Below are 27,367 nucleotides of genomic sequence, written 5' to 3' on the forward strand. Positions count from 1 at the left end.
GGTTCCGCAATCCAATCGTGAATCGACGGAAGATTGGACGATGGGAGTCTGGCTTTTCAACGTTGTTGGGGGGCAAACGAAGGGATCGACGGGAGGTGGGATTCGCTCGTCTACGTGATTAGTCAGATGTATGGTAGGAGAGACTTCGACTGCCATATTTGAGCTGATGACGTTTGCTTCCGACGATGGATTCATGATCGTCTTGGTGGAAAGGACGTCGTCTTGGATGGACCGTGTAAGGAGGGGTCTGATGATCAATGGCGGAGAGGTCATTGCCGTGAGGGTTGTTGAGGAGTTGCCTGATGGTATGGGTAGGCCATGGTCGTCTCGAAGGTGTTGGAACAGTCTGTTTCGACTGTGGAAACGTCTGTTGCACATGTTGCAAGATGATTCGACTGGCAACGGGAAAATTGTGCCGAATTGGGCGACTTCGTCATAGCTGTCATTAGGAAGAGGAGGCCCGAAGTCCTCTGGAACGGGACCGGATGACATGACCGGGTCGGAGGGGCCAGCTTCGAAGTCGTCGAAGGTAAATCCGGTATCGTTTGGGGGTGCGTCGAGCCAATCTTGTTGGGGGGCATGATAGCCCTCGGGGGGAGGGTAGTCATCTTGAGGGTAGTCCTCAGGGGGATATCCGTCTGGTGGGTATCCATCGTCTGGAGGATATTCCTCGGGATGATACTCTGGGGCTTGATAGATTTCGTCTATGTTGACCAGGTAGGCTTGTTGACGGTTCTGTTGGTTCCAATTCTGATAGTTGGAACGGTTGTTGCCTCTGTGAGATCCTCGTTGCTCACCTCGACGCTGGTAAGAGGGACCGGACTGTCTGTTTTGTGCATATTGGGCGTTGGATTGTTGAGCTTGATGATTTTGACCATACTGCTGTCCTTGGTTGTAGTTGTGTTGTTGATGTGGAGGAGTCCAACGTTGACGATCGTAGTAGTTATTGTATCTGCCTCTGCCGTATGAGGATCGAGGATAGTAACGATTATTACCCCAGCCACGATTGTATCCCTGTTGATAGTGTGAGTTGTCAGTGTTGTTCGGTGTGTCGTTCAGGGGTTGCTTGCCATAGAAGGCAGTTTGCATCGGCTGCTGTGGCTGATGCTGCCTATGGGGCTGAGACTCTGGTCTGTTGTTGGGCAGAGTAGGGTACATCGTGAGAGCGGCGTTTTGTGAGACAGGCTCTCGTTCGTCCAATTGATTGAGGAACTGGCCCAAGGTTGTTGCCATGGTCGGGCGTTGGATCTGAAGTTGGATGTGAGCGTCGAAGGCATTGAAGGCATTCAATAGCTGATTGAACAAAAGGAGATCACAATCCTTAGCGTCTCTGATGACGCCGTGCACAAAGGCTTGCAGATTCTTTCCTTGACGTAGGTCTAGCATGGTGAACTTGTGGTTCTGCAGATCCAGTGTCGCCTGAATGTTCTGCTTCTTAAATCTGCCGATAAGGGCTTCAACGATGTCGGTAACTGTGCCCAGGAGCAAGCCTCACTTCTCAAGGGGAGTGAGCTCCGTCGTCAGCCAGCCTTGGGCTGTTCCTTGCAAACAAGTTGTCCATACTTGTTTAACTTTGGCGTTGCCGTGAGATGATTGTAGCTCAAGGAGACGGCTGGTGAAGGCATGGACGTTAGTATAGATGGTATGTTTGCCGGAGGCGAAGAAGCCTAGGTTTTCAGTGTCTTTGGAGCTGGGATTGAAGTAACCGACGTCTTCGGCTTTGAGATTACCTCCATTGTTATTGTTTGGGTTGACTTGTGGTTCGGGTCGTTGAGGCTGTTGAGCAAAAGCCTCGGCAATAAGTCTTGCTGCCAGTTCGGCAGTGAGAAGGGGTGGAGGTTGATTAGCCTGAAAGTCGTTGTGTGCATGTCCGTTACCTGGATTTGCGGAGGACCCGCGGGGGGACCAGTTCCCGACGGATGGCCGCTGGAAGACATTGGGGTAGCGGATTGCAAACGAGATTGAGATCGTGTAGTGGCTCTGGGGATCTCAATTGTCTGGGAAAACTTAGATCTCGTAGATATTGTTGAAGAAGTTCTGACAGATCTGGACGATGTTTGTCTGGAAGACGAGGAGGCAGGGGATGAGGTCCTGACACTCGGGTCTTTAAGATTCGTAGGATCTCTGACAGAAGACGAAATTCGTCTGGAAGACAAAGAGGCAGGGGATAAAGTCCTGACACTCTAGTCTTTGGGATCTGCAGGAGAGGGAACTTCTGACAATTGTCTGAAAGAAGATCTCTGAGAAGAGGTTTGTCCAGAAGGATCTGGAGTGTAAACGAGCTTTGACGAACCTGAGGTTGGGATGTCTGAAGTTCCCAACGAAAGAAATTGGAACTTGGTCTCCAGAGGTTGTCCGACAGAGGGGACATGGGAGTCGGTAGAGATAGTGTCACCGTCGTCTTCCTCTTCAGAGAGAACAATAAGCTTGGGAGGACGAGGAGTTTGGGGATCACTGACGGTACGTCGATGGAAAATTTCCAGAGGACCTATTCTTGGTGGACGTAGTGGAGTGGGAATAAGTGGTCTGCTGGACGAAGTGCTTTCTGGCAAAAGGAGAGGGACTTCCCGTTCAACAGATGATATGTCAGAAGAAGAATCATTGTAATAGTTGTTGTTTATGTAAAGGTTACGATACTTGAGATCCACTGAGTAGGAGTATATATACATCGTTGTCATGTGACACTACCTCACATCGAATCTTGGCAAGCTTGGCTATCTCTTAGCAGAGCTTGGTATATAGATATATGCACGGATGACGCGGATCAGGAGCCCGGGTCTGCCATGCTCTTCGCCCTTTGTACAAAGCATAAAAGACAGGTATCATTCCATTTTAAGACAATATACAAATTGAACACCCCAAAACTTTTTCAGCTATTTTGCTCCGAAGCTGATTTTGACAATGCAACAATACATAGGATCCTTGAGACGAGCTTGATGCTTGATGTAAAGAAATATGCAATATGGGTACATGCTAACTTAGTAGCCGGTGACAAAGAAGATGAGGAAAAAGAGTATCTTCCAACATTGCCAAGGAGGGACTCGGATCTATCCTCAGGAGCCGCTACTTTTGACATTAAATCTTTTCACGGTAAAACGGCACGCCCCATCACCAATATTATTTCCCATGAAGCTTTTCTTTGAGATAAACCACCGCAGCATAGCCAGAGCAACATTGGGTGCTCATACCATGCCCGCACCACGGGCACTTGACCATCGTGGTGATGGTGGCTGAAACGCCAAGCAATTTGTCCTCCACGAGCGAGTCAGGTTTAGCCATGCATTCGTATACTCTGGAGGGCATATCGTGAAAGAACTTGCAGCTGCAGCACTCCACTAGCATTTTGGCCAGGGGTTCCGATCGGCCTTCCGACCCTCCAACCTTATTGATGCTAGCGGATGAGTTCTTATGCGCATAATGCGGTCTCAGTGGCCTAGACGTAGAAGCGGGAGGAATCGGAGCCGCTTTTCGGGCTTCTTGGAGATAAGCAGCACCAGAAGAGACTACCGCCGACGATTCGTCACTGTTAGAGCTGTTTTTGCGAGATGTCCTCAGCGCGGATTTTCGAGGGGCCCTTTCAATTAATTCTACTGGTGGTGAACTAGACAAACTTCCCGACATCATAGCGCCTTTCGCTTTCTCCTGCTGTGGGGGCTGATGACTGGAATCCGGCAAGAAGCTTGTCGAACGGGCGTCAAGAACAGATTGAGCCCTGGAGGGTAAGGACTGCTTGTGCGGATTTCTGTTGGTAATGTCGTCCTCATCTTGACTTTCCTTGACGTCTTCCGAAAATGAGCCCGAAGAAGGAGTTCCCACTAGTTGCGGGCTGGACGCCATACCGTTCAATTTAGATGCTGCAGCAGAGTCATTTTCAAGGTCTATCGGCAATGCTGTCCGGCTCCAGCTATCGTCTTGAACCATTGCATCTCTAGTAGTAGACCGCGATGTGCTCTTTGAAGGCAACTCCACAGTTGGAGGTCGATATGTTCTGCGCGAAGTTCCGTCCTCAACATCCACGCTTGACTTCCCCGGAACTCTGCTTATGTCTACCTGGGGTATCATGTGTTCTTTTTGCAATCGCAGCCGCAAGCTTTCTGGTGTCGGGACCGTGACTGGAGAGGGGGGAGCATCGTCGCATGTGGAGGATGAGGACCTCTCTGAGTTAGTCCGACTCTGATCCGTATTTGATTGAGAAGTGGACATGCTAGACGTTTCTACCCCTGCGAGGATTCTGGCGGCTCTTGGGGATATTCCTAAGCGTTCAAGCGCCGGCACGTTGCTGTCGGAATAATGAGAAGAAATAGAAGGGGAATTCTTGGCAGGCTTTTGTTTTATAATCCTACTGGCGTTGTTCGAACTGGATATAGTAATTTGGCTCGGGTATTCGGAAGGAGAACCGATTTCGTTAACCTTTCTCACCGGAATATGCTGCAGTATATGGTCCAAGTCGTTCTCTTCAGGTTCTTCGTCGATTCGTGGCGATGGAAATTTGCCCTCATTGGGTGATCGTAGCTCTAGAGACGGGGGGGCATACGATTGACTGACGAAAGAGAAGTAATCAGCGGACCTATCTAGCCTTGGTGGCTTCTCGTAAGATATGGCCTCCTCCCCATCCGCGGGCTTTTCTGATTTCGGTTGCTCTGTGGTAGCTGGTCGTATCTCTTCGTCGGATGAACTAGACGTAATAGCCCTTCCGATCATGTTAGGGTTGGATGGGAAAGTAACGTGCTTTCTTCCGTCCGTCGGAGGGGAACTGCGTTCTTGTTTCCGAGACACTGGTCGGATTGTTGATGAATGAGTGCCAATAGACCCTTCATCATCTTCTTCATCCCTAGCGGGGCCAACCTCTGGGCGACTCGGTCTCTTAGTGTTGATATTTCCAAATTCTTGTTGACTGGAAGGTGCTAACTCCGGACTTTGCTTATATTCACCACAGGATTCTACTTGAGGCTGGACGTATCCATTAGTTTGTTGTTTGACGTGGTACCTTGATTCAAGCTTCCGACGAATCTGCTCAGCTTGTCGGGGGATGTCCTCATCATTTTCCAAATTGTCGACTGGCTGTCTCGGAGCTTTAGGTACACGTTCCAACCTGGCCCGCCTCTCTCTCTCAACAGCTAATTCTCGAGTGGGTGGGCGATCATGTGGCACCTGAATACGACGGCCGCGGTACGAATTGGGATCTGGTGCCTCATATTCATTACCAGCGCCCACAAGATCTTCTATACGGGCAGGAGGTCGCGCACTGCGAGGGACTACTTCGACTGGAGGCTCAGTAGTCGCGCGCTTGGGTTTGGGAGGAAACGAAAACTCGGGGAGCTTATGGTTAGACTCTGCTGAAGTTAATGGGCGTTCTTTATGACGCTCTGGCTGTTGCACTACGGGTCGTTTTGTAGGCTGGTCGTCTAACCAACTAGTCGAAACATCCGGCTCTTGGGAACTACTCGGCCGCTGGAATTTACTACCATTAGACATCTCGGAAGGGCGATAGTAAAGGTAGGACGGCCCTTTTAACTTGTTTAAGGTGGACGAGAGCAATGATTGTGAGCGTCCATGACTTGAACCGGATGAATTTCGAGCGCTCGGTGGCAGCTGGTCGAGAGAAGAAATGGAGCGAGTTGAGTTTGAGACGGCCGACGTAATGGAGGGGGTCTTCAACATAGGCGATCCTCCGGGCTGACTTCCATCGCTGCTTGCCCGCTGGTTATCAAGGATCTTCTGAACGGCGGCTGCATTCCCATGCTGTAGTCGGAACCCAGATAAGAAGCCCCTGCTTTTCTGCTTGTTATCAAGTTTCGGATTGGCCATATCGCTCGACGGAGCCGGATTGGGAGCAACTGATTTCGCAGCGTTAGATTTTAGGTAGAGTTCTAACTCAGGGGCTGACTGTGAGCGGTCCGTTGTTATTAAAGATTCAACCCCTTGAACCTTTTGCGGCGGAACCTTGCTCAATTTGTTCCCCTTTTTCTTTAAGGTGTTCGCGAGTTTTTCCTCACTTTTTTTGCCTTCGTCGGCATCGGCCTTCTTGGGCTTTTTCTTTTTGTTCCGGCCGTATTGTTCCCAGCTAGGCGATTGGCATATGGAAGACTGATCAGAAGAATCACCCTCGTTGTTGTCCTCTTCCCCGGGACCCGAGAATGTCACCGTTTTAGTGCGTTCCTCCCTTTTTTTCTGTTGCAGCTCTCCTGAAGGTCCATCGGTTGGCGCAGCAGGATCCTTAGCTCCAGAAGGAGGTATAGATATCGAAAGCGAAGGAAGAGCAGAGCTCCGCCGCACGGCTTTCATTATCTGGGTTTGGTGGGAAAGCGGAGGATGTCCGCTTGCACGCCGAGCCTTAAACGGTTTATTTGGCTGGGCGGGGGGTGAACTTGTACTTGGCGAGACGATCGTCGCGGGGTCATGACCTTGGATGCGTTGCATCTATAAGACGTGAGCGGGCAGCGTATTAATGGTGCGTCGGCTAGCGGAGGGGTTTTAGAGAGAGAAAGGGGAAATGATATTTCTGAAATGGTCCAAAAGGAGGGTTGCATGCCGAGAAATCGACATACCTTGTACCTTTTCTCCAGGTCTAGCATCTTCAAGAAACTGTCGGACCTAGATGGTAGGCCTGGCTCTGACTTCTGCACCTTGGTCATATTGAGGCTTACGCGTCGACCGATGCGAAGCAAGGAAATGGTAATAATTCTCCTAGGCTAGAAACTCGCCTGCTAGGTATGCTGCCGGGTATGCCAGATATTGATCGGGAGAAGTTGGAAATGCGCACTGGGATAAAGGGCCGGATCGCCGCAGGTCGAGATGCAGCACGGTTAGTAACAAAACAAGCCAACTGGATACACCTTATTCCTGGTTGGACCCTCTAATCATAGAAGGCCCGGCAGCGGCAGTGAGTTTTTGTGCGAGTAGGGGGGAAGAGAAAAGAAAATCAAAAAGAAAATAAATAAATTATATTCCGCTGGTCTTGGCTTTCCAGATGCGTCTGTCCGTATAGCCGGGTTTATACCTGGATCCCGGAACTTGCTTAACTGCCAATAACTAATATTAGTTGGGCCAGATTTACTGGCATAATCGTCTTATTTTTGCTTACCAGGAAAGGTTAGGAACGGGGTAAGTAGGCAGCTGGGACGGAGCAAGTAAAGAGAGACATCTGGTAGGTATGCCGAATTATCACGAAGGTGAAGCTTGGTGGTTTTGGTGAGCTAACGAACGAGACACCCCTCGCAAGTTGTCGTGGGTTCAACAGACGGGTAAGATCAGATCGGATCGTATTAGTTAGATACAAGGCTTCCAGTGGCGTAAACATCTAACCTAAGGTTAAAGGTATGTATTAATCATCGGATAGACACTTTCAACTTTGAAAAACGAACGGCAGGACTAGAGAGTCCAGTCAGATTAGTTCAAAAATTAATTATTAGGAAATGGGAAGATTAATTGATAAAATAAAATACAAAAAAAAGTATAAAAAAAAGTGACGAGATGCCAGATGAGAAGGTGTTTGTTTTCGATGTACCCCGTGTTCTTGTGTGATTTCCATGTACTTCAGGGCAGAGACATTGTATGCAAGCTACCAACCGGAGACAAGAAAAAAGCCCAGGATGGGAACAGGGAGCATCGTGGACCTATGAACAACACGAGATGGGGGAAGAGAAACGGTCTGTCGGGGCTTGACAATATTGAAGTTACCTAACTACTGTCTTTCCCTGAGCCGACGAACTACGTACAACGATTGGTGATGATTGGATTTAAAGAGTCTAAGTGGACTGCAATTGATGCCAAAAACAGAAAACGGTCGGCACTGGTACGGCCCGGGTAGAATGGCGTCAAAAAAAGTGCCTATTCCACTACCAAGCAGGTCATTTTGCTATCCACATAACTTTACCGAATCGTCTCGTAGGCTGTCAAAATGACTATTAGGATAATTATAACATTTTGCTCTATATGGAAACAATTTTTTTGAATTTAATTTGCCTTTATATTCGCTAAAAAAAGGTTGGTAGAAGGAATATTGGTGTTAGGCACTTATTTTGACGGCATTCTGCCGGGTACAGGGGTTGCACTGCCCTATCGTCCGCCGTAGCAGCGTAGCCAGCGCCATTACCTGTACTTGAACTGACCTGATGTCTCTTGTGTTAAATAGGTACATTGGATATACGTTAGGTTAGTAGGTACTTTTTAGCTTCTAGGTACCTTAGGGTAGTTAGCTTCGTAGTTTCCAATAGACCATCAATTGTTTTACTATTTCAGATTGCTCACACGTAATATTCAGTGATCTTACTTACCTACCTCTTAAACATGTCCATCACACCTGCCAACATCGAAAGCATGAAGGGAAAGTAAAGATAGAAAAGGCAAGTACGATAACTCAGCAGGACCTCAACATTTGAACCAACAACGTTAAAAACATGTATTGTACCTACCTACGGGTAATACGAGCCTATGGAAGTACCTAACCCTCGTTCGGCCAGCTGCATCTTGACGATCTCGACTGCCACCATGGAGAAAATGAAGAGAGGGAAAAAAAAGACATAGCCTGCAAACTATTGGCGCACATGTACGTAGACATGCAGTGTCTAACAATTCGGCATGTTGCGTGACATTTCTATATTTATTGACATATTCCATTGCTCTACATAATTTCTCGACAGCTTGACCAAATCAACAAGTACAAAGCAGCTGTATATTCATATGAGATATTATGCAATATCTAATTAAAACAAGCAATCAAGCGTGTAGCTGTCCGGTATGCTTACATCCATACATGCACGATTGTCGGATGACAACTGTATAAGAAGTAGCCACCTGCTTTTTACATACCTAGGTATGTATACTACCTTCCTAGCACGAGTTCATCTTTAAAGGTTCTCTATTGAATTGGGCAGTTGTTTGCCCCGTGGGCATTAGCGCCTCCGTATACTAGTGGTAGGTAGTTGGTTTACAGGGCGGCTACTTCCAGATAACCTAACATTTAACACTTTAATAAGTGGCAATGTCGGGTACATTGTATAAGGAGGTACGCTACTTCTCTGCGCCATCTCGAAATAATACGAGCTCTGACGAAAACATAATTTTTTAGGCCGTCTAGCTGTCTCTTCCAAATATCACCCCATCCTTTTAGAACTTATGTACAAACCTCCAACGCTTCACAATCAGATCATAATCATACTGATTGATCTTATTAAATAATACAGCTCCGTACCAACATAGTCTTACGCTTGTTTCCAACCCATCCTTCAAAAAATCACTGCCGTTAGACGTATGCGTTCAGCCTTGGTCAAAGGAGGGGCTGATTGATTGCTATTCACAGTTCAGGCCGTGATCGACATAATTTTCTCACTCTTAGTAAAACTGATGGAAAATGACAGTACCTATTCATCCGGAAGTGCCAGGACAATCCCTTCCTAGATCAAACGTGCGACGAAAACATAAGGGAAAAGAAAAATATAACTAAGCTATTACCTATTGTGATGATTGGAATTCATCACATCGGGCACGATACTTTAACCGAAATAACCGTTTAGCGCCCCTATGCCATGTCGATTTGCTGAAAGTACACTCGGTTTCCTTTTTCCCATCTTTTTTTAAGGTGCCCTCCAACTCCACATTCCGCCACGCCTGTCAATCTTCCTTACATGGGTTTGCACGCAATGTAACCACAGGTTGGCAACAACCCGGATCATCGAATCTGAGCAACGGCTAGAAGCCGACAACGAGATCCGTCAACCATGAGCCTCTCACTCTAGGTAGTTGACGACGCGCAAGCAGTCCACAATAGCTGCTACTCTATTAAACAGAAAGGACCTCAAAAGTCTAGATGGGTTAGTTGTAGCGTAAGCCAAATCTCTATATGCGATCTTGTTCTAGACCGGCGGACCGGCGGACGAGTAATGGTTTCGCGAGCATTCGGCCCCCTTCAATAGTCATGACATCGCATTGCATCGCATTATCCCTTTCGGGTGGAGGGTCGGGCGAGATCTGACGACATGGAAAGCATTCATAACGTATGGTTCGCTACGTGCTAAGAGACAGATCTGGAGCCCATTGCATCCTGCATTCAGCTCCCCATAGCTAGCGAACTTGTCGGGAAACAGGAGAGCTTCCAGAAGATCCTATAATCCTGCACCTGAGTTGGGCTGCAGTACAAGGCGTCAAAAATCTCCCTTGATGGTGAGAGCCTCACCTCGTATTGCTCCTGATAGGGCCTTGGCCTCCTGAGCCATGGTCGGCATCATCCCTGTTTATTTTGGAGCAAGAGCGGCTATTTGACGCCATTTCTGCACGCTTCATGTACGATGCTTCATATGTGCTTGTCGTTGGAACGCCGTGTAACAATCACCCCAGGTCGTAATTCAACCTGTATACGCCACACACCACGGCATGTTAAACCTACGGCCTTCTCAATGATTTCCTTCTCACCAACGTCAATATCAATCGTGGTCTTCATTTAGACGCTGACTTTATTGAGCACGCAAACTCTCACCGAGAGGTATCTCCGATGTGTCCGGAAGGGCTTATTCTATGCGCTACGTAAGCACCGGGAAGCAATAAATCGCGAGACCTCGCAGGAGGAGTGGGTTACACGCTTTTTCTTAGGTAACTTCTTCGCTCAACCGAATCGGATCTTGCCGCTGCTCACCGTCCGGACTGAAATGCATCCAAACCTCGCTTCCCAGTGGGAAGTTGACTAAACCTATCAATGGTTTGCCTTTTATATCAGTAGCGACAGCTGATGCTTTAGCTTTTCGCCGAAACCAATTACTTGTACGGGTCCTCAACTCGTTAGGTATCCTAAGGCGAGAAGCCATCCACTTGCTATCGGGTCGATGTTCATGTGGCAGCTCGTCTGCGACAAGAACTTTTGTTCGTAGAATCCCCTCATCGATCCAGCTATTTCCAGCTGTGAGTTCAAGAGGGAGAACTCGGGTTAAGAATTCCAAGGAAGAATTTACAGTCAGGCCCACTGCCCTTTTGGGATTTACCATGGTTTTCATAAAGAAAGACATCCAATGAGGATATAATATGGCGAAATCAAATTGTGAAAGGTGGGTTGACCCTTTAATGGTGAGCATCCAGTAATGAGCCCCTCCGTCTCTCGTCTCTTCTTCAATATCGCATAATTTTTTAAGTTCTCAGGCCAATGCATGAATGCTTCAGAGTTGATGGCTAGAAGAGGCTTGCGTATTGATTGGTGAGTAACTTTTCCTACTTTTGGTGTGGCCCGTCCCCACGCATCAAGAAGAATACCTTGACCAATATATGGAAAACGGTCGTTGTGGCGAATGATCTCGACCGCCATCGCTCCACCGAAAGAATGGCCCATCACCGTAACGTTCCGCAGTAGAAGCCTGTCATCCCAATCAGACCAGTCAATGCCATCTAGGCCTCTGGAGCTAGACCTTGCGTTTCCTTTCTTCCTCAAGTTGTTCTTATAAATCAAATCCGCGTGGCCATTGTTGAGAAGCTGAAGAGCATAGTACACCTCTTCAAACTCAGACATACGCATTTCGATCTGTGCGTGTCTGAGTTCGGTATCCACTCCTTGGGCGTTGTGAGGTGAAGTATCCTGGGCATTGTCCAGAGGAAAAATGTAATCGGCCTTGTAGAAACGTCTCGGATTCGCGTCGCCGATTGATGGACATTCTGCTAGCTTACCGCTTGGCGGAATATTGACATAAGAACGCGCACCACTACCATCACGATGCTCTACTGCAACGACAACAATCCCATTACTAGCGAGCTCTCCGCATATTGCACTATAACACATACGGGAGCCCCCTAATCCATGGCTGAAGAAGATAACTGGGAATCTTGGTTTATCCCCACTTTCCGCTAATGTGTTCTCACTGTAGGCGCCAGAGGGTGGGCGGGGTGCAGCACCGGGGCAGTCGCCGGCGTGGTCACCGGCAAGCTTGGCATTGCGGAAAGCCGGCAGCTTAGTGAACATGGTCGTGGCGGCAATATAAACCGTAACAGGTAAATGCGGTATACTAAAGAACTTCGCATAGCCTTTGCTCGTCAAGGTACGCGGTCTCGGTAGCCACGTGGCTTTGGACGGTTTCCCCTCCCTGCTCTGCGTGGACGACGAAGGGTCGCAGGGGTAATAGATCGAGAACAGGACCGTATCCATCCGCAGCGCGTGCATATGGTTACGCTTGATTTGAGAAAACGAGCGTGGCTCGCGTACCGGCACCTCTATTTCCATTATCCCTACGCTATAAGGTCCGGTAATAATTGGGCAGAGAATGAAATAGGTGCTCTCTGAAATGATCTGGGTGGATTTTTCCCCGGCCGTCGTGGCTGGTTATTCTGGTGTTTTTCGTTCCCCATTGTTACGTGTAAGTGAGACTAGATTGGGGTGCTATATTGGTAATGACACGCCCATTATAATTATAATGCATTGAAGAGTGTATAAAACTATTATTAACTTTGCAGTAGGCTTGCTAACCTAAGGTTCTAGGTACCTAATTGACATTGAATGGTAGGACTTCGCAGTATACTAAGCTCCGCCCAAACGGGATTGACGTCATAGACGGACAGAGCTCAGGGGCTAGGTACCTTAGGTAATTTACAGAAAGCGCAATAGGTGCCTAGCATTGTAGTGGAGGTTAATGCGTTTCTCGTTATTTCCCTAGAAACAACATATACTTTTTCTGCTCATCCTCTTGAGATTCGAAATTTCTTCGACTACCTTTTGGCAATTTTAATGGCTTTTGGCCCCTAAACAACTTCTCGCTTCTTTCTAATTACATAAATTTTTATGTGGTTGGCCCGATAACATATACCGAATCGGAGGAGGGCAGCTGGTACAACATTTGTTCCTGCGTCCATCTAAGTCTTAAGTTCCTGGCTAATGAACGCTATCTGCACCGGTTCGTTGGGTTTTGAGTTTGCGACGTCGTGCTCCGAACCCGAGTACGTGGGTCATTGAGTCAGTATCACGTCCGCTTAGCAACGGCGCTGCGATTAGATGAACGTCAGTGAATCCATCCCTACCTTTTACTTAGGTCATACCGCATGAACAACATGAAGTCACCGAATCATATCAGTATTCAAGATTGCCCGTTTCACCTTAAAGAAGATAGCTTAATAGACTATTTCCTCAATATGCGGTGGCTCTTACTAGACGCCCCATATGCAAAGAGAAGAGCTTCATTTCTAGTCTTCCCGGGGCGTCTCTCGCTAAACGCCGGATCCAATCCTGCGGCTGGGTAAATTCGCCTCGATGTGACCCCTCGCTCCTGTATTCCTTTTCGCTTCCCCAGATCCACCTGGGTTGAAAGACTGGCTGATAGCTACCCAACGGCAGAACCTGGTTGAGAGAGCCGAAAGTACCCCGGATCTATGTTGACGAGGAACCCACCCGCTCTCGACTTTAACCCGACACCATACCGTACCATTGGCATGCCCTTCAGCGCGGGAAATTTCACCAGTCATTTCGTCAATCGACAGGCGTATGTCGCCAATCATCGTGTAACCAATGGTAGAAACTAATAAAAATTCTGTCGACGCCCAGCTGCTCCCCCCTTCCCCCCTTTAGCACGTGGATTTCGCAGCATATCGCCCGATGCCAAGAGCGAAGGACGCATGATGGCCCTATATAGCGAGGCAGCTACGCATCTATGGAACCTTGGCCCAGTTCTTGCTGTTTATTTTTCGTCGGCCACATGTCGGCGCGCTCGAGGCGACTTTAGCCGGCATGGGAGATAGCTACGGCATCGCGCAAACTGCTGGCATTACTATGTGTCGGTGGGAAAGGGGATTTCTGACTCATAATATCATCTTGCTGGGGTCTCTATTAGCAAGCAAAGCAAGCAGGCTACAGCCAGTCAGCCTTGTTCCACAACATGTGAGGTATATTGCCGTTTTCTGCGCGAGACGCCCCAGGCGCCCGAAGCTGAGAGCCGATGTCTCACGATGGGGGCTAGAATATCATATTTCTACCCAGGAGTCAAATTTTCATTGCTCCTACTCCCGCAGCTATATCTGCCAAGCTTGAACGCTGAAAACGCAGCCAAGGCAGGCAGACAAGTAAGCTATCATTTCGCGCGTACGCATATGACGCCTTGGCCCATCTGGTTCCTGGGCCGGGCGGCTACTCCCGCCTAGATCATGATTTGACATGACACTTTTGGGTCCCATCCGATCTATCGGCCTACATATGTCAGCCATGGCATTCCCGCGTCCCGTTCCATCGAATACGTAAAATAAAGCCCCTTTCATACGTAGGTCTTCGCATTGTAAACTCCATCCCGGCGGTTCATCAACGAAATTGCGCTGACGCGTGCTGCCGATGCTTAATTATAAGCCGCCTACCCGGACGCCACGAGCCAAGTCTAGAACGCGCCGCCTTAATACATTGGTATGTCGTGATATGATGCTGTCGAAAGCCGGCGTGGAAAATGCAGACCAGAACGAAATGAAACGAGTAGCTAGCTACCTACCTACCTAGTAAGCAAGACTGCCTTGCATGATATGTCTATTATTGGTGCTACACTCGATCCCCCCCCAAACATCATTACAGTGTCATTTTTGTACCATTGACATGTGCATGTTTGAATGGTTCCCCGACGAGCTACTTACTTCCTTTAGAGATCTAGCCCGCGCCCGCAGCACGTGGTGAATTGTTGGGCTGGTAGAGGAGACAGAAAGAAAAGGTCTAGGCAACGTCGATTTAGACGTTGGGGAATCTTACCGAGCATGCCGAAGGGGCATGATACGATGAAATATTCGCGAATTGCTTCAGACAGCATGGCAACGCCTCGGTGTAACTCCCTTTCATGAAGGCCTCTGGCGAGGTTGCATATATCGTTCGGGGTTTGATCGATATGTCTAGAAAGCTTAACAAATGGTAAGGTAAGAAAAAGGGGTGTGCCGGATATCCCATCATTTTGTAAGGGGACGGAAAGCTAGAAGAAATCACCAATGACGCAAACGGGGAAGCAAATATTGTTTGAGCCTGTTTTTCTTTTTGGCAATCATCACTAGGTGAGATGGAGCTATAGACTATATGCGGGGAGGCTGAGAGGGACACAATCCATCTTTCTAAGAAAGCAGACACAAAGGTCACGCGGTCACGTCAATGCCTTCACCATGTCTTTCATACCAACACCAAGCTAATATGGTTCTATACCATAGTTCTCTAAGTACCCGCTTCCTAGAAAAAGCTAACTTAGAACTTGTAAACCTGATCCTTGGAGTAGCCTAACTCCTTCAGGGAGCCAGATAATTCGCCCTGGTCCGACGGGCTGACCTTAGTGCCGGAGATGGCCTTGTACAAGCCCGGAGGACCGCACACGAAGATCTTGATGTTCTCGCTCTTGGGCTCGGGGAGGACGGTCTTTAGGAGGTCCTTAGAGATGTATCCCTTATGTCCGTTCCATCCCTTGGGGGGGTTGTCGAGGACGTAAAAGGCACGGAATCGGTTCGGGTATGTGTTCTCGAGCTCGGCGAACTCGTTCTTCAACAGGATGTCTTCTTCGGAGACGTTGCCGAAGACGAGCGTCACCTTGGTCTTATCGTCGGGATTCTTGAAGATGGCACGCGTTAGCTGGTACATGGGAGTAATACCCGTGCCGCCGGCAATCAGTGCGATGTGGTCGTGCTTGTTCGGCGTCCACGGGTACTTGGGCAGCGGGCCCTTGAAGTCCAGACGTTGGCCCGGAACCATGTCGTGCAGATGGGTCGACATGGGGCCGTTGGGGTACTTCTTCACGATCAGCTCGATGTAGCCCTTAGCATCTATAATCCCGCGCGCATTAGCTGTAGTTCTTCTTCATGACATCTTCATAGCGGGGACTTGCCCTCCTCGCTCGTAGGCGTATAGGGCCGTACGACAGGCTTCTGCCCCTCGTTCTGGAACTTGGCAAGCAGGGCGCTGGTCACGGTCAAACCGGAGACCTGGTCGTCCTCCGGCAGCTTGAAGATGAACCTCTTGGTGTTGTGGTTGATGTCTTGGACGTCCTTCAGCTCCAGGGAGATGAAGCCCTGGTCTCCGCCGAGGAAGGCCTTCTTCGGTGGTCCGCTCACGACGTCCTTGGCCTTGGCCGCGGCCGACCCGGCGCCCTGATTAGAGTAGAACCAGTAGCCGGCGCCCGCGACACCGGTGGCGCCTAATGCGTAGAGGAGGGTCTTGGAAGAGCCGCTCTTGGCTGGCTCGGTGGCGTATGCGCGCGAGAGGAGATTCTAGAAAGTGCGAAAGCAACAAGGCGTTACGTTAGCTAGGTAGCCATGGCCATTGGGACGCACATCGAGGGTTCTATTATTCCAAGATCTAACGGTACTTACCCTCTTCAGCGGTTGAGCCGCGCGACAAGCTGATCTAGCGAACATCTTTTTCTTTTTTCTTCTATTTTATGCGAATGAGGGGAAGAGGGTGGTGGTCGTCTATAACCCAATTGAGGTTCTAAAGGGGAAAAAAAAAAAGGAACTCTTTTGAAAACCCAGGTATTTGTTAGTTTTGAAGTTTGACACGATGTTGAAAAAAGAAGAAGAAAAAAAGAAGCAACTTAGGTACCGTAAAGCCCGTGGGAGCGTTTGGAGTTTCTTTCCTTAGTTGCCGGTAAGGTGGTTTAGGCTAGGTACCTCTTAAGCTTACGTACAATACCTCTAGCTATTACAAAGCTTAGTGCTAGGTACCTACCTCAAATTAACTAAAACCGATGGCATGATCGGTAAAATATGACGTCATCACGTGATATGGTGTAATTGGAAGCTTTTTTTCGGCATGTGAGTAATGAAATAAGTAAAAAATAAATAAATAAAAGATGTAAATTTAAAAACTTACTAAGAATAAAAACTTTTAAAAGTCCTAAGCTTTTTTTACAAGTTTAATGCATTTATGTTTTCATGAAGCAAGCGGCCGATTTCGATCCGGAGTTTAAGTGACCATTTCGAAGATTAAACTGCAATAGGATATCCACGTCGTCCTGGGGCATCCGTCCCGTCGTATCGGGCGGTACATCCAGCAGCAGATTCACGCCGCGCCCCACGGACTTGAGATACATATCCAACAGCGTCTCCGGCGTCTTCGACTCCTCGCCCGCGTGGTAGAACCAGCCGTCCCGCAGTCGCGCGTCCGCCTCCGCGGGCGTCTAGAAAGCCCCGTCCCGCACCCCGGTCTTTTGCCCATGCTCCGTTGCCGATCTTGTACGTGGTCGTGTTCGAATCCCACAACGCCATGCCGTCGTGGTGCTTGGCCGTCAGGATCATCCCCGCCATACCGGCGTCCGCAAAGGATTTGGCCCGTTGGTCCGTGTCCAGGGCCGACGGGTTGAACACGCCGGGAGGGCTTTGGCTGCGTCCCCATTCCTCGTTTGTGAAGGTGTTGGGGCCCAAGTGGACGAATGCGTAGTACTCCTGCCGATGCCATTCGAGCTGTCGGGAAGATGGCGTCTGTAGATATGCGGCTGGCGGAGGTTGGCCATGTGCCATGTTTACTAGCGAGTTTACGATGCTAATGAGTAGTAGCATCCATCTTTGGTCATTCACAGCCCAATCTCTTGATAGCATCGTAATCACGATAAGATGACTCGGGGCAATCTAATATATGTAGTAGCAGTACATGCCCAGCCACGAGTATTTCCAGTTACTGAGATTTACATTAGATGGTGTAAACTCACGTACATTATTGTGCTGAGGTGGACGATTTTGTTGGCCGCTAGGTACACCAGCTAGGTACACCAAGAAGTTAATGCGTAACGTTAGCTATCTAGGTACCTAAGGTATGTTTATGTTAGGGTATAGCGTCGGCAACTTCGTGTTGCTGTAGATTCGGGAGTTTGCCGCGGCGCTGCGGTGCGTACGCTCGCGATTTTATATGTGGCTCTGTGGATCTTGAAAAAGAGGGAATGTAAAGCGTGTGAAGCAGATGGCAAAGATGAGCGAGGGCGGCAAGGAAACGGAGCGGGTCAAGAAGTATAATGAAAACAGATAAGTTGTTACAAGGAATGTGGATATTGCGATGCTTGATTTGACGGATTTGGAGAATAGATTCTTCACAGGTAGGTACCCATTATAATTTCTCTGCAGCTCGCTTGAACATATCGGCACACATGTAGAATGGGTAGGTACCTAGGTAGGAATATGTCGATTTTAGGATAATATTCTAACCTATCAGCTTCTAGCTATTGTACACCGCCCTGAAGCTATCTCGAGGTTTCTAGAATTAGAAATGTTACATCCTGTTTAAACGTATCGTTATCGTCTCAGCGACTCTAGTAACGAACCGTCGAGAATGCATGATACCATGTCAACTAACCATTTCACCGTTGACAGGTACCTAATTCAAGGAGATAGGCTAATGTCATCACGGACAAGGCAAAAATCTGCTTTGGGGCAATTCTCCCTGGAGCATCCTAGATAATTGCTTCGTGTATCATCAACATCCGTGCGCTCATACTATCTCCAGTTAGGTGAGCTCTGTAACAAGGCAACATTTCATTGCAATAGGCAAGGCGATGTTATTTTTCCGGGCTGTCTACCTAGGAGGCAGGTACCTGCTAGGTCTCGATGTCCCCTTTTTATTATTAACTTATAAATTTGGCATAAAGTCAAGAAAGGAGTTGCGAATGTACAACAGACATGTAGTGAACACGATGAGATGTAGGAGGGAAGCCGTCGGGGGCAGTTTCAGGCATAGTCACGCGTCTTCTCTTCGCAAAAATCGCTAAACTCTTTCGCCTTCCCGGAGCCCCCATCTTCCTTCGGCTTCAGCGCATCGAGTAAGTCCTGACGAATGTTCTTTTCCTGCGCAATCCTACCGAAAGGAATGACATAGCACCCGTTTGTTTCCAAGCTGATGTCCCCCGACAGACCGGCGTAGAGCTCCGTGTATGCCGTCATCTTGGGTGGGTACAGCACCGGCCATGCCAACCAGTATATCGACGGTGTGTGCCGGAAGAGGTTCGAGGATGCGGAGCCGGGGTTGAGCGCTACGCTGACAACATTTGAAGTACGGCCTATGGTTCTGGCGAACTCAACGGCCAAAAGCCAGTTCCCAAATTTGGAGTTGATATAGTTTCGCAGCTGGTCTTTGGAGGGCGTATGTAGTTCGGACATATCAATGCCTCCCGGCGGCGCAGAGAGCTCGACGATCTGGCTGGCGGTCCAAACGATGCGAACGGAACCGGGAATCTCGGCAGCCGCAGTCGTCTCTATCAAGGGGAGAAGGAGGCGGGTGAATAGGAACGGCCCGAGACAGTTGGTCGCTAGCTGTAGCTCGATCCCCTGCTTCGAAACGCTCCCAGCAGGTGGCCGCGAGACGCCAGCGTTATTCCACAGGACGTGAAGCTTGGATTCCTTCGCCTTGAAGGCATCGGCCGACGCCTTTATGCTGCTGAGATCGTCGAGCTCCAAGTGCAGGAACTCCAAGCTGCCCCTAGATGTGGGCGCCTTGGCCTGGATGTTTCGAATTGCCTGACGAGCTTTCTCTTCCGAACGTCCGGCGATGTAAACGCGAGCGTGATTTCGGTACAGCATGGTGGCAAGCTCGAATCCGATTCCAGAGTAGCCTCCAGTAATCAAGAATACCTTGCCGTCTTGGGGTTCCAAGTGGGTATCTTTAAAGGTTGGCCCCGGAGGGAAGACCTGGGACCACTGAGCTCCCATGCTGCGGAATCGTCACAAGAAGAGCTGTATTTTGAAGTAGAGAGAAGGTAATCCTGAAATTATGTTATCGCCTCTGCCAGTATAGGTGTCGCGTTTTTTACTACCCTTGGTCAGATGGATATGTGATGAATAGGACAAACTAAGGGTTCTGGGAAATGCTTGCTAGAAGGAGGGGGGGGATAGGCACTTGAAGCCGCTGCCCTAAGCAGTTCCAACTTCCAACATGTTTGGAAGTTTTGAGCCCACCTTGTACTCAAGTACTTGTATATGTACGTTGGAGGTAGGTACCGATGTGTTGGATGGGTAGTACGACGGGACAGGTATTGTACATTTTGTTATCAGCATATACCTATGTACCTATTACACGGGTTAAATTAATATGCTTGCTTTTGTTTGTTATTATAGGTATGACGCTCCGCCACCCTCTTTGTACGACGGTTACATCGAAGCAGGCCCCCAGGCAGGCTCTCAAGAGTCAAGCAGGCTTGAAAGATACGGTGTTACACATATTAGTACGGGCTAGAATTTATGGTTCTGTAAATCATGCGATTAGGTACCTAAAGGTACTAATCATAATTGGGCGTGGTGTAGTGGAAGAATTTGGGCAGAGAAATTATGTGTCTCCATTTTCAAATCCAGAGTAGTCATGAACCCAGAGATTGTTGCGTAGGGCCAACGCGTACCTAAATGTGTCTATCTCCAACCGTAATATACCTCTTTGGTAAATACACAAGCGCACGAGTGCTCAGAACTATATCCCTTTTCTCCGTTTAACATATCAAGACGCGCACACCCTTCGAACTGAGCTTAGCCACTGGAATCATGAAGTCATGCACTGGCTTTACATCACTCTCGTCCGTTTCAAAAAGCTCGAACTTAGGACCATTCGGGCGGTAGAGAACGGCAAGGGCGAGGCTCATCTCGGCCATTGCCAAACTGATTCCAAATAGTAAATGGTTAGATTGTCGATAATTACCTACTTAGGGTACTCACGGGATATACGGGAAACATACTTCATCCCTAGACAGCCCCTCGAGCCGCGGCAGAATGGCACAAAATTTCTGTTCACGCTTTTATCAACGTCTCCAAGCCACCGCTCCGGAATAAATTCATTCGGAGAAGGGTAAGTTATAGGATCGCTATGCATCAAGTATCCAGACATGCCTACGGGTATCTATAGGAGGGTTAGCCGCTGAAATGGCTTTGTGAGAGGGATAGGCATCCTACACCAGCTGGAATCGTATATTCCTTGTATTGAATAGGAATATCGGGCGAAATCCGGGGTAGTCGGTGCATCACGCCATGACCGTGGCTACCTCATTTTCAAACTGTGAGTAATCAATCTGATCAACGAATTTTTGAAGTAGTTCACTCGTAAGATAGAAGGGTGTAGGGAAATGAAGACGGGAGACCGGAAAGGCATACTTACCGCAATGATTCTTTAATGATCCCTTGGAGGAAAGGAAGTCGCTCGAGCTCCGCCCAGGTTGGAACTCGCTCCGGCCACTCTGCCATGGAGTCCTTGACTTCGCTTTCTAGTCGGCCTCGTACTTCTGGCCGTGAAAGGATATAATAAGATGCAAAGGTGAGCGTGCGGGCTGTAGTAACAGTCCCACCCCCAAGCATAACCTGAGCTTCTCCCATGAGGCGTTCCTCAGACTTGTCTGACTCCGGCATATCGCTCTTCACCACATGGTGAAATACAGAGGTGCTGCGCTCCTCTTTGCTAGAGACGTCCGACATGGCCCTTCTGATGTTCTGTGTTGCTCTCTGAGTAAAGCGTCAGACCCTACTGGAAGGCTGGTCGTAAATGCAACGTGTGCCTACCTCTGCAAACCTTTTGAACATTTGGCCGCTGGGAAATGCCCATAGAAGCAAGGTTTCTGGCAATGCTTTTGCAATCCTAGCATTGTACAGAGTTAGGTAGTAGTACTAACTAGCCGGGCCAATACCTACTGAATAATCCACGGGAACCCAGTGAACAGGGGGATAGAACGTATGATCATTTGTAACATCTCATACCTGATTATAAGGTCAGAATACCCTTTTATAAAGAGAAAGAAAAAGAGGGATACACACCACTCTGATGAGAAGTGTGGGTCACTTAGGAAACGATCCTCTGTACCGTCGGCGCCCAGACATATCAATCTAATAATGTCTCCGGAGAACGCAGAAAAGGCATGATCAAGACGGATAACCTGCTTCTGGCCTCCCAACTCACGGATACGGGATTCTAAATGCAAGCATACTTCACTAAGCATCGGCTGCAAGAAGGTAATCCCCTTTCTAGAAAAGAATGGCTCAAAGGGTTTCCGTCTCCTCCTATGCAGGTCGTGATCCTTGGTAAGCAGAAAAGATCCTATTACGAGTTATTTACAGGCGGTATTGTGATGGGTTAATTGATTGTCATTACTTGCCTTCGTGGTCAATACCTTTACAGAATGCGTCATAGCTTTCGGTCCGGCGTTTACTTTCAGTAACGTAAAGTTCGTTGTAGAACTCAGGGTCATGGATTGAAAGTTCTGCGGGATTGATTCGCACAATTGGACCTACCCATTTGTGCAAATTTGTCAGTCGGGCTAAACTGAGCGAGCTGGAGCGGAATGTGGTCCTTTACATTTACTTACCATATACGTCATGCATTCTCTTAATCTCAAAAACGAACTGGCCATTAAGCCAGTAATCATAATAGAATTCATACCAACCGGTAGCAGCGGCAAGCTTCGGGCCCGGGAAACTGGCTAGAGGGGAGAAGTAAAGACGGTGAACGATGAGTGAGATAATGTAGAATAGGTAAAGTATTATGATTGCCGTGATAGCCTCGAAAGGGGAAATGTTGTAAATGAGAAGTTCCATTGTTACTCAAAATGCTCTATCAATAACGCTTGTAATCGAATAGCTAGCCCGAGGGAGCTTTGAGGCGATAATGTATTGATGGATGTCTACTAAGGAGTCGTAAACGAGATAAAATCTGGAAACACGACTTCAGATCGATAGGAAATTTATCAGTTGAGGTAATGACGAACGCTTTGTATACCTACACCTATGCATATGCCTCTGCGCCTAAATCTTACCTAGTCGTAACCCGGGCCACCCCACGGATGTGCATCAGTGTGATATCGGTTATAATCATTAGAAAGATGTTGGTTGGATGTAAGCCAGGAGACGCCGTGCCGTTCGGAAGATGCTTCTAAATGCAGAACTGTTGGTCGTAGGACCTTAGAGGTAGATATGCAATGCATCATGGGCTAACACGATGGCAAACAGCTTATTCATTTAATTCTAGCTTTATTCGTACGCTTATTGAATTTATATGAAGCATATCCAAATTTCCGATCGAGCCACACACGCTCGCCTTTGGTCAACCAGCGGTACTTCGTGTTACTTTCCATACTCCTACCTTTCGTGACCTGGCCTCTCGAGAACGCTGGCTTGATGTGTCTATATTCCAGAGAGGCGCCGTCCAGATATTTCTAACCCCTATTGTATATCAACACACATTGATCCCACCGAAAGACAAAAGATTTTCTCTTCTCTACCAGAAAGATGCGGTATCTTTACTCAGAAGAGGTTCAGCGGAATCTATATGACACACATGGACTTGGCCATAATATCCCGCTTCGCATGCACAAAGATTTCCTCAAAGAGATACGAGGCACATTCCGAGCTCAAGATGACTGGTCTAAGAGTGTCAACCCAGTCGATGGATATAAAGGAGGACTGGGCCGCCCCTATAGTTTTATGGGGGTTACCGTTCCAGAATGCTTGCCTGAGAGGCTCGAGATCATTTCATATGCGAATGAATACGCTTTTCTTTACGACGGTAAGATAAAAGACAACACTTAACCTTTCGCTCCGAGTTCTATCATCACTAACTATCTTCAAGATGAATTGGAAACACTCGATCTGAAGAATTATTCGGGCGAGTTTACTGGAATACTTGAAACGTTTAGCGATGATTCCTTCGACCAGAAGGTCTCTTCTAAGTCCCGCCCAGAAAAGCGCTTGCTAGCGCAGATCTACTCCGAGATGGGAGATATAGATCATATCCGTGCAGAGACAACAATGAAGGCGTGGACCAAGTTTGTACAATCTGCAGCACGGGCGAGAACTGTGCCCTTTAACACTCTGAGGGAATATATCCCGGCGCGAGTTATCGACGCTGGCCAATTGTAAGACCCCAAACCTCACCTTCCCACTCAGCTTACGTGGTCTCATATGTGACGCAGGATATGGTTCGGCACGCTGACTTTTGGTCTGGCGCTTACCATATCGGAAGAAGAACACGACGTGTGCCACAAACTAGCGGAGCCGGGGTACGCAGCTATGGCCCTTGTAAACGACCTGTACTCGTGGGACAAGGAGCGTGTGATGGCAGAGAAGGCTGGCCAAGATTATGTCTTTAACGCGATCTGGGTAATCATGGCGGAAACTTCTGTCTCCGAAGCAGACGCGAAAGAGATCTGCCGAGCAGAGATCCAAAAGCTTATCCTACAATACTCCCAGGTTATGGATGACGTGCAGACGGATACTTCCCTGTCCCGAGATCTGCGGAGGTATCTCGAGGCTGTGAGGCTGAGTTACATTGGGAATTTGGTGTGGAGCATCTACTGCCCGAGATATCGTGATTTCTAATTAGTCCTAGAATTGTCGGGAAATGGCCAGAACCACGGACTTGCTCTTCGATTAAGAAATCGTTTCGTTCACCGAATTGTGGTTAACTACAAGAACCAATGGTTGTAGTTTGTCCGAACTTGTTTTCGGGATATTGTATCAGCCCAGCTCGTCCGGATAGCCAGGTAAGCTTCATACACGTATTTCAAAAAGCCTGACCTGACTCGCCAAGGTCAGGCTCTTACGCATATCTGATCTGATCCGGTTCGACCTGATCTGACGAGGTCGCTGCAATCTGCAATATTGGTGAACCATAGGATGCATAATGGACTCAACAGAAGCATGTTGTTGGCGCTAAGGAGCAATTTTGTTAGATTAGAAACAGGTAAAGGATTGCATTTTAATTTACATGTTAGATGTTATGCAAGGCTCGGCGTTCCTTCACGGTGTTACCATGTGGTACCTAAATAGCAGTAAACGCGCGTAGATGTATAGTACAATATGTTGATCGTTGGGGATAGGGGCGGGGCGTAGGCGGGGGGGCGGCGCATTGGCACAATCAATCAAGTGCATGACTTCGGAGGGAATTATCTTGAACGTCCAACATACATAGCTACTATGCACTTAAGCAACTCACAACAGCTGTGACCTACGTTTGCACTATAAATAACTATGTACTTAATGGGGTCCCCGCTGTGAGGTAGTAACACAGGTGCAGATATCCAGTGAGCTTTTTCTACTGTGAGGAATTTAAGGGGTGGAGTTAAGGGGTGAAGTTAGCCATCCAGGAAAATATGCACAACGGAATGGTAACGTACTGCAACTGTAGTCTCCCGTTACCTATTGCATTAATTTGTTTGTGTACCTAGAGGTGGCTCCTAAACCATTAGCCACTCTCCCACAGTATTGTTTAATATCAAACAGACAGCATCATCATATATGTACCCAATGTAGAGAAACATAGGCCAAGAGAACACAAATAGCATATTATTGATTTCTTGGCTGCAAGTTAAGGGGCCCATCAGCGGGGATCTCCATTATGCTTCTGCCGGGACCTCACTCCTCGGCTTGATTTTCACCTGGATAGGTTTCTTCTCAATGAGTAAGAATACTCTAAGATCATCCCACTTTAACACATTCCCATCAATCGCCTCGAAGTCAAACGCCCAGACTAGTTTCGAAATGATTAGCCGCAACTCTGCCATGGCTAGATTTTGGCCCAAGCAACTCCGCGGGCCTAGGCTAAACGGTTGGATAACTCCACGACTGTCCTTCGAGAAGGGTGATTCGGGATTTCCATGTACTTCGGGGAGCCAGCGTTCTGGAATGAAAGACGATGCACAGTGGAAATAACTGGGGCTCCTGTTCATAGTATAGGCTTGTACCGACACAGCTGTCTGTTGGATATGAATCAGCTTCATCCTATGTTGGTTTGGATACATACGACAACTTACTCCTCCAGGCAGCCATGTGCCGCATACGGTGCTCCCACCATGAGGGACACGTCTAGGAAGTACCCAAGGAACTGGGGGGCACATCCTGAAGCCCTCATTGATTACAGCATTCAGGTAAGGAAGATCTTTCAGGGCTTCAAGAGTAATGTCATCTGAAGTGTTGAAATTATGGCGTACTTCATGTTTAAGCGTGTTGAGCTTGTCAGGACAATTGACCAGATAGTTCATGATACCAGAGAGAAGTGTAGCAGTAGTTTCACTACCGGCAGTGGTTAATATCATAAAGGTCGAGTTGATTTCACCAATAGGAACAGCCTCTTCTTCACGCTTCTTAATTACGTAGGAGAGGACATCGGGTCTCTCCATTTCGAAATTAAGCCGCCGATCAACCTTATTAGAGATACGCTGGTAATGGTCGGTCTGTGTCTTCATTAAAGAAGGTGGGATACACTTAAGCAGGATGAATTCGATCAATGGATAATACCGTGCCGACGCGACCCAGGCAGCGGCTTTTACAGTACTGAAAAGCATAGCGGTCCACGGGTGATATCGAGAGTGCTGTAAACAGTTGAACGAGTCTCCAAAGCCGAGGTCGCCGATTATATCAAACGTTGTGAAATTAAGCCAAGGCACAAGATCGACCTGGGCTTCCGAGCTTTCCAGCGCGGACTCGCGAAGGCGGTCCACGAGCAAATTGACGTACTGGTGCAAAATCGGCTCTTGATCTCGTAAAGCTCGTAGAGTAAATCCGGGCGCAAGGATTCTGCGTATGCGGGCGTGTTTCTCAGGGTTAATGGCACTTAGTATTGTGTCAGGAAGACCCGGTTGCGTCTCCCACCAAACCGGGTCCTTCAAAAAGGGCTTACTATCGGATCGGGCTTGGAAGATGTCTGGGTAGGCGTCTGCATCGGCAAACGTGACCTCATCTGGGGCGATACGGACAACTGGGCCATATTTCCAATGAAGCCTTTCGACGTCATGGACGAGAGTTCCCCGGAGGAGAGACCATATGAATGGCAATCGCGAAGCAGACCAGGCACGTGGTCCTGGTATATCGGACAGAGGGTGGAAGAATACGTTGTGGAGAGCCCGAAATATAGGATACTAGTTTTGATTAATTCTGATTCGTATCATGATCATAGGTTGTGAAGGATGAGGCATACAGCAATCAAGACAAGTAAAACATATACCAATCCCGCAGAGGTATGAGATTCTTCGGTATTCGACATAATGGCGCAAAGACAGTCCCCAAGTGCAATATAAATCGACTTTGATCTGGAAAAAAAGAAGAAAAAAAAGCAGAACAAGCAGCAGGTTGGAAATGTTTGGGGAAATGGTGAACTTGTTTGCTTGCCACACTAACAAAAATTTCTAGGATAAAGGCAACCAACATATGAGGTTGTGTATAGGTAGAGGTACCTACTGTATGCAAGGCATGGAAATATTCAATAATAGATACCTACTTCAGGGACTACATTCATTTAACCGTATTATCTTGCTATTCGATTAGCAAAATAGGAGGCTTTATCGGTGTGATCTTAGTACCTAGTCAGAAGATGAACTTAACCGAAAATTACTGGGCAAAGCACCTGTTGGAAGTTAGATGCATCCCTTACTCTTTGCAACGCATCTATACGGCGGTGCTTCATGTAACATGGGCGTTTCCGAAGGCCTTCAACCGTTCTCAGCCCGACACAGTC

The 27,367-nt window shown here is 48.1% G+C and overlaps 9 protein-coding genes across 9 annotated transcripts; 1 reads left to right on the top strand and 8 right to left on the bottom strand.

The window, feature by feature from the left end:
• Positions 1 to 1,629: 1,629 nt before the first annotated feature.
• Positions 1,630 to 2,897, bottom strand: F4812DRAFT_213332 (uncharacterized protein). The gene is made up of 2 exons (XM_047930366.1): positions 2,460 to 2,897; positions 1,630 to 2,407 (listed from the first exon to the last, which is right to left on the bottom strand). Exons 1-2 carry the CDS (start codon positions 2,676 to 2,678, stop codon positions 1,874 to 1,876), a joined length of 753 nt encoding a protein of 250 aa, XP_047786457.1. The 5' UTR covers positions 2,679 to 2,897; the 3' UTR covers positions 1,630 to 1,873.
• Positions 2,630 to 6,422, bottom strand: F4812DRAFT_443562 (uncharacterized protein; the record flags this gene model as incomplete). Its single annotated transcript, XM_047935410.1, has 2 exons — positions 2,630 to 5,837; positions 5,997 to 6,422. Coding segments are annotated over 2 exons (3,146 nt in total), but the record flags the coding sequence as incomplete, so codon positions are not given.
• A 4,161-nt stretch (positions 6,423 to 10,583) lies between these two features.
• F4812DRAFT_453037 lies at positions 10,584 to 12,196 on the bottom strand (the record flags this gene model as incomplete). The annotated part of the gene is made up of 2 exons (XM_047936426.1): positions 10,584 to 11,090; positions 11,192 to 12,196. The coding sequence occupies 2 exons, from the start codon at positions 12,194 to 12,196 to the stop codon at positions 10,584 to 10,586; spliced, it is 1,512 nt and encodes a 503-aa protein (XP_047786459.1).
• A 2,967-nt stretch (positions 12,197 to 15,163) lies between these two features.
• On the bottom strand, positions 15,164 to 16,323 carry F4812DRAFT_453038 (ferredoxin reductase-like protein; the record flags this gene model as incomplete). Its single annotated transcript, XM_047936427.1, has 3 exons — positions 15,164 to 15,761; positions 15,791 to 16,176; positions 16,279 to 16,323. The coding sequence occupies 3 exons, from the start codon at positions 16,321 to 16,323 to the stop codon at positions 15,164 to 15,166; spliced, it is 1,029 nt and encodes a 342-aa protein (XP_047786460.1).
• Positions 16,324 to 16,623: 300 nt separating this feature from the next.
• F4812DRAFT_213473 (glycoside hydrolase superfamily) lies at positions 16,624 to 18,061 on the bottom strand. The gene is made up of 2 exons (XM_047930367.1): positions 16,778 to 18,061; positions 16,624 to 16,705 (listed from the first exon to the last, which is right to left on the bottom strand). Exon 1 carries the CDS (start codon positions 17,500 to 17,502, stop codon positions 16,891 to 16,893), a length of 612 nt encoding a protein of 203 aa, XP_047786461.1. The 5' UTR covers positions 17,503 to 18,061; the 3' UTR covers positions 16,624 to 16,705; positions 16,778 to 16,890.
• A 560-nt stretch (positions 18,062 to 18,621) lies between these two features.
• On the bottom strand, positions 18,622 to 19,470 carry F4812DRAFT_453039 (short-chain dehydrogenase; the record flags this gene model as incomplete). Its single annotated transcript, XM_047936428.1, has 1 exon — positions 18,622 to 19,470. The coding sequence occupies one exon, from the start codon at positions 19,468 to 19,470 to the stop codon at positions 18,622 to 18,624; it is 849 nt and encodes a 282-aa protein (XP_047786462.1).
• Positions 19,471 to 20,201: 731 nt separating this feature from the next.
• F4812DRAFT_443577 (cytochrome P450) lies at positions 20,202 to 22,614 on the bottom strand. The gene is made up of 9 exons (XM_047935411.1): positions 22,227 to 22,614; positions 22,017 to 22,148; positions 21,679 to 21,958; positions 21,556 to 21,621; positions 21,427 to 21,502; positions 21,029 to 21,369; positions 20,827 to 20,911; positions 20,613 to 20,773; positions 20,202 to 20,535 (listed from the first exon to the last, which is right to left on the bottom strand). The coding sequence occupies exons 1-9, from the start codon at positions 22,453 to 22,455 to the stop codon at positions 20,370 to 20,372; spliced, it is 1,536 nt and encodes a 511-aa protein (XP_047786463.1). The 5' UTR covers positions 22,456 to 22,614; the 3' UTR covers positions 20,202 to 20,369.
• A 279-nt stretch (positions 22,615 to 22,893) lies between these two features.
• On the top strand, positions 22,894 to 24,785 carry F4812DRAFT_443584 (fusicoccadiene synthase). Its single transcript, XM_047935412.1, has 4 exons — positions 22,894 to 23,422; positions 23,486 to 23,771; positions 23,829 to 24,574; positions 24,630 to 24,785. Exons 1-3 carry the CDS (start codon positions 23,146 to 23,148, stop codon positions 24,232 to 24,234), a joined length of 969 nt encoding a protein of 322 aa, XP_047786464.1. The 5' UTR covers positions 22,894 to 23,145; the 3' UTR covers positions 24,235 to 24,574; positions 24,630 to 24,785.
• A 26-nt stretch (positions 24,786 to 24,811) lies between these two features.
• F4812DRAFT_443586 (cytochrome P450) lies at positions 24,812 to 27,048 on the bottom strand. Its single transcript, XM_047935413.1, has 3 exons — positions 26,831 to 27,048; positions 25,668 to 26,771; positions 24,812 to 25,610 (listed from the first exon to the last, which is right to left on the bottom strand). The coding sequence occupies exons 1-3, from the start codon at positions 26,894 to 26,896 to the stop codon at positions 25,251 to 25,253; spliced, it is 1,530 nt and encodes a 509-aa protein (XP_047786465.1). The 5' UTR covers positions 26,897 to 27,048; the 3' UTR covers positions 24,812 to 25,250.
• Positions 27,049 to 27,367: the final 319 nt, after the last annotated feature.

Source organism: Daldinia caldariorum (genome assembly GCF_022478825.1).
Source record: "Daldinia caldariorum strain CBS 122874 unplaced genomic scaffold F4812scaffold_21, whole genome shotgun sequence".
NCBI lineage: Eukaryota > Fungi > Ascomycota > Sordariomycetes > Xylariales > Hypoxylaceae > Daldinia > Daldinia caldariorum.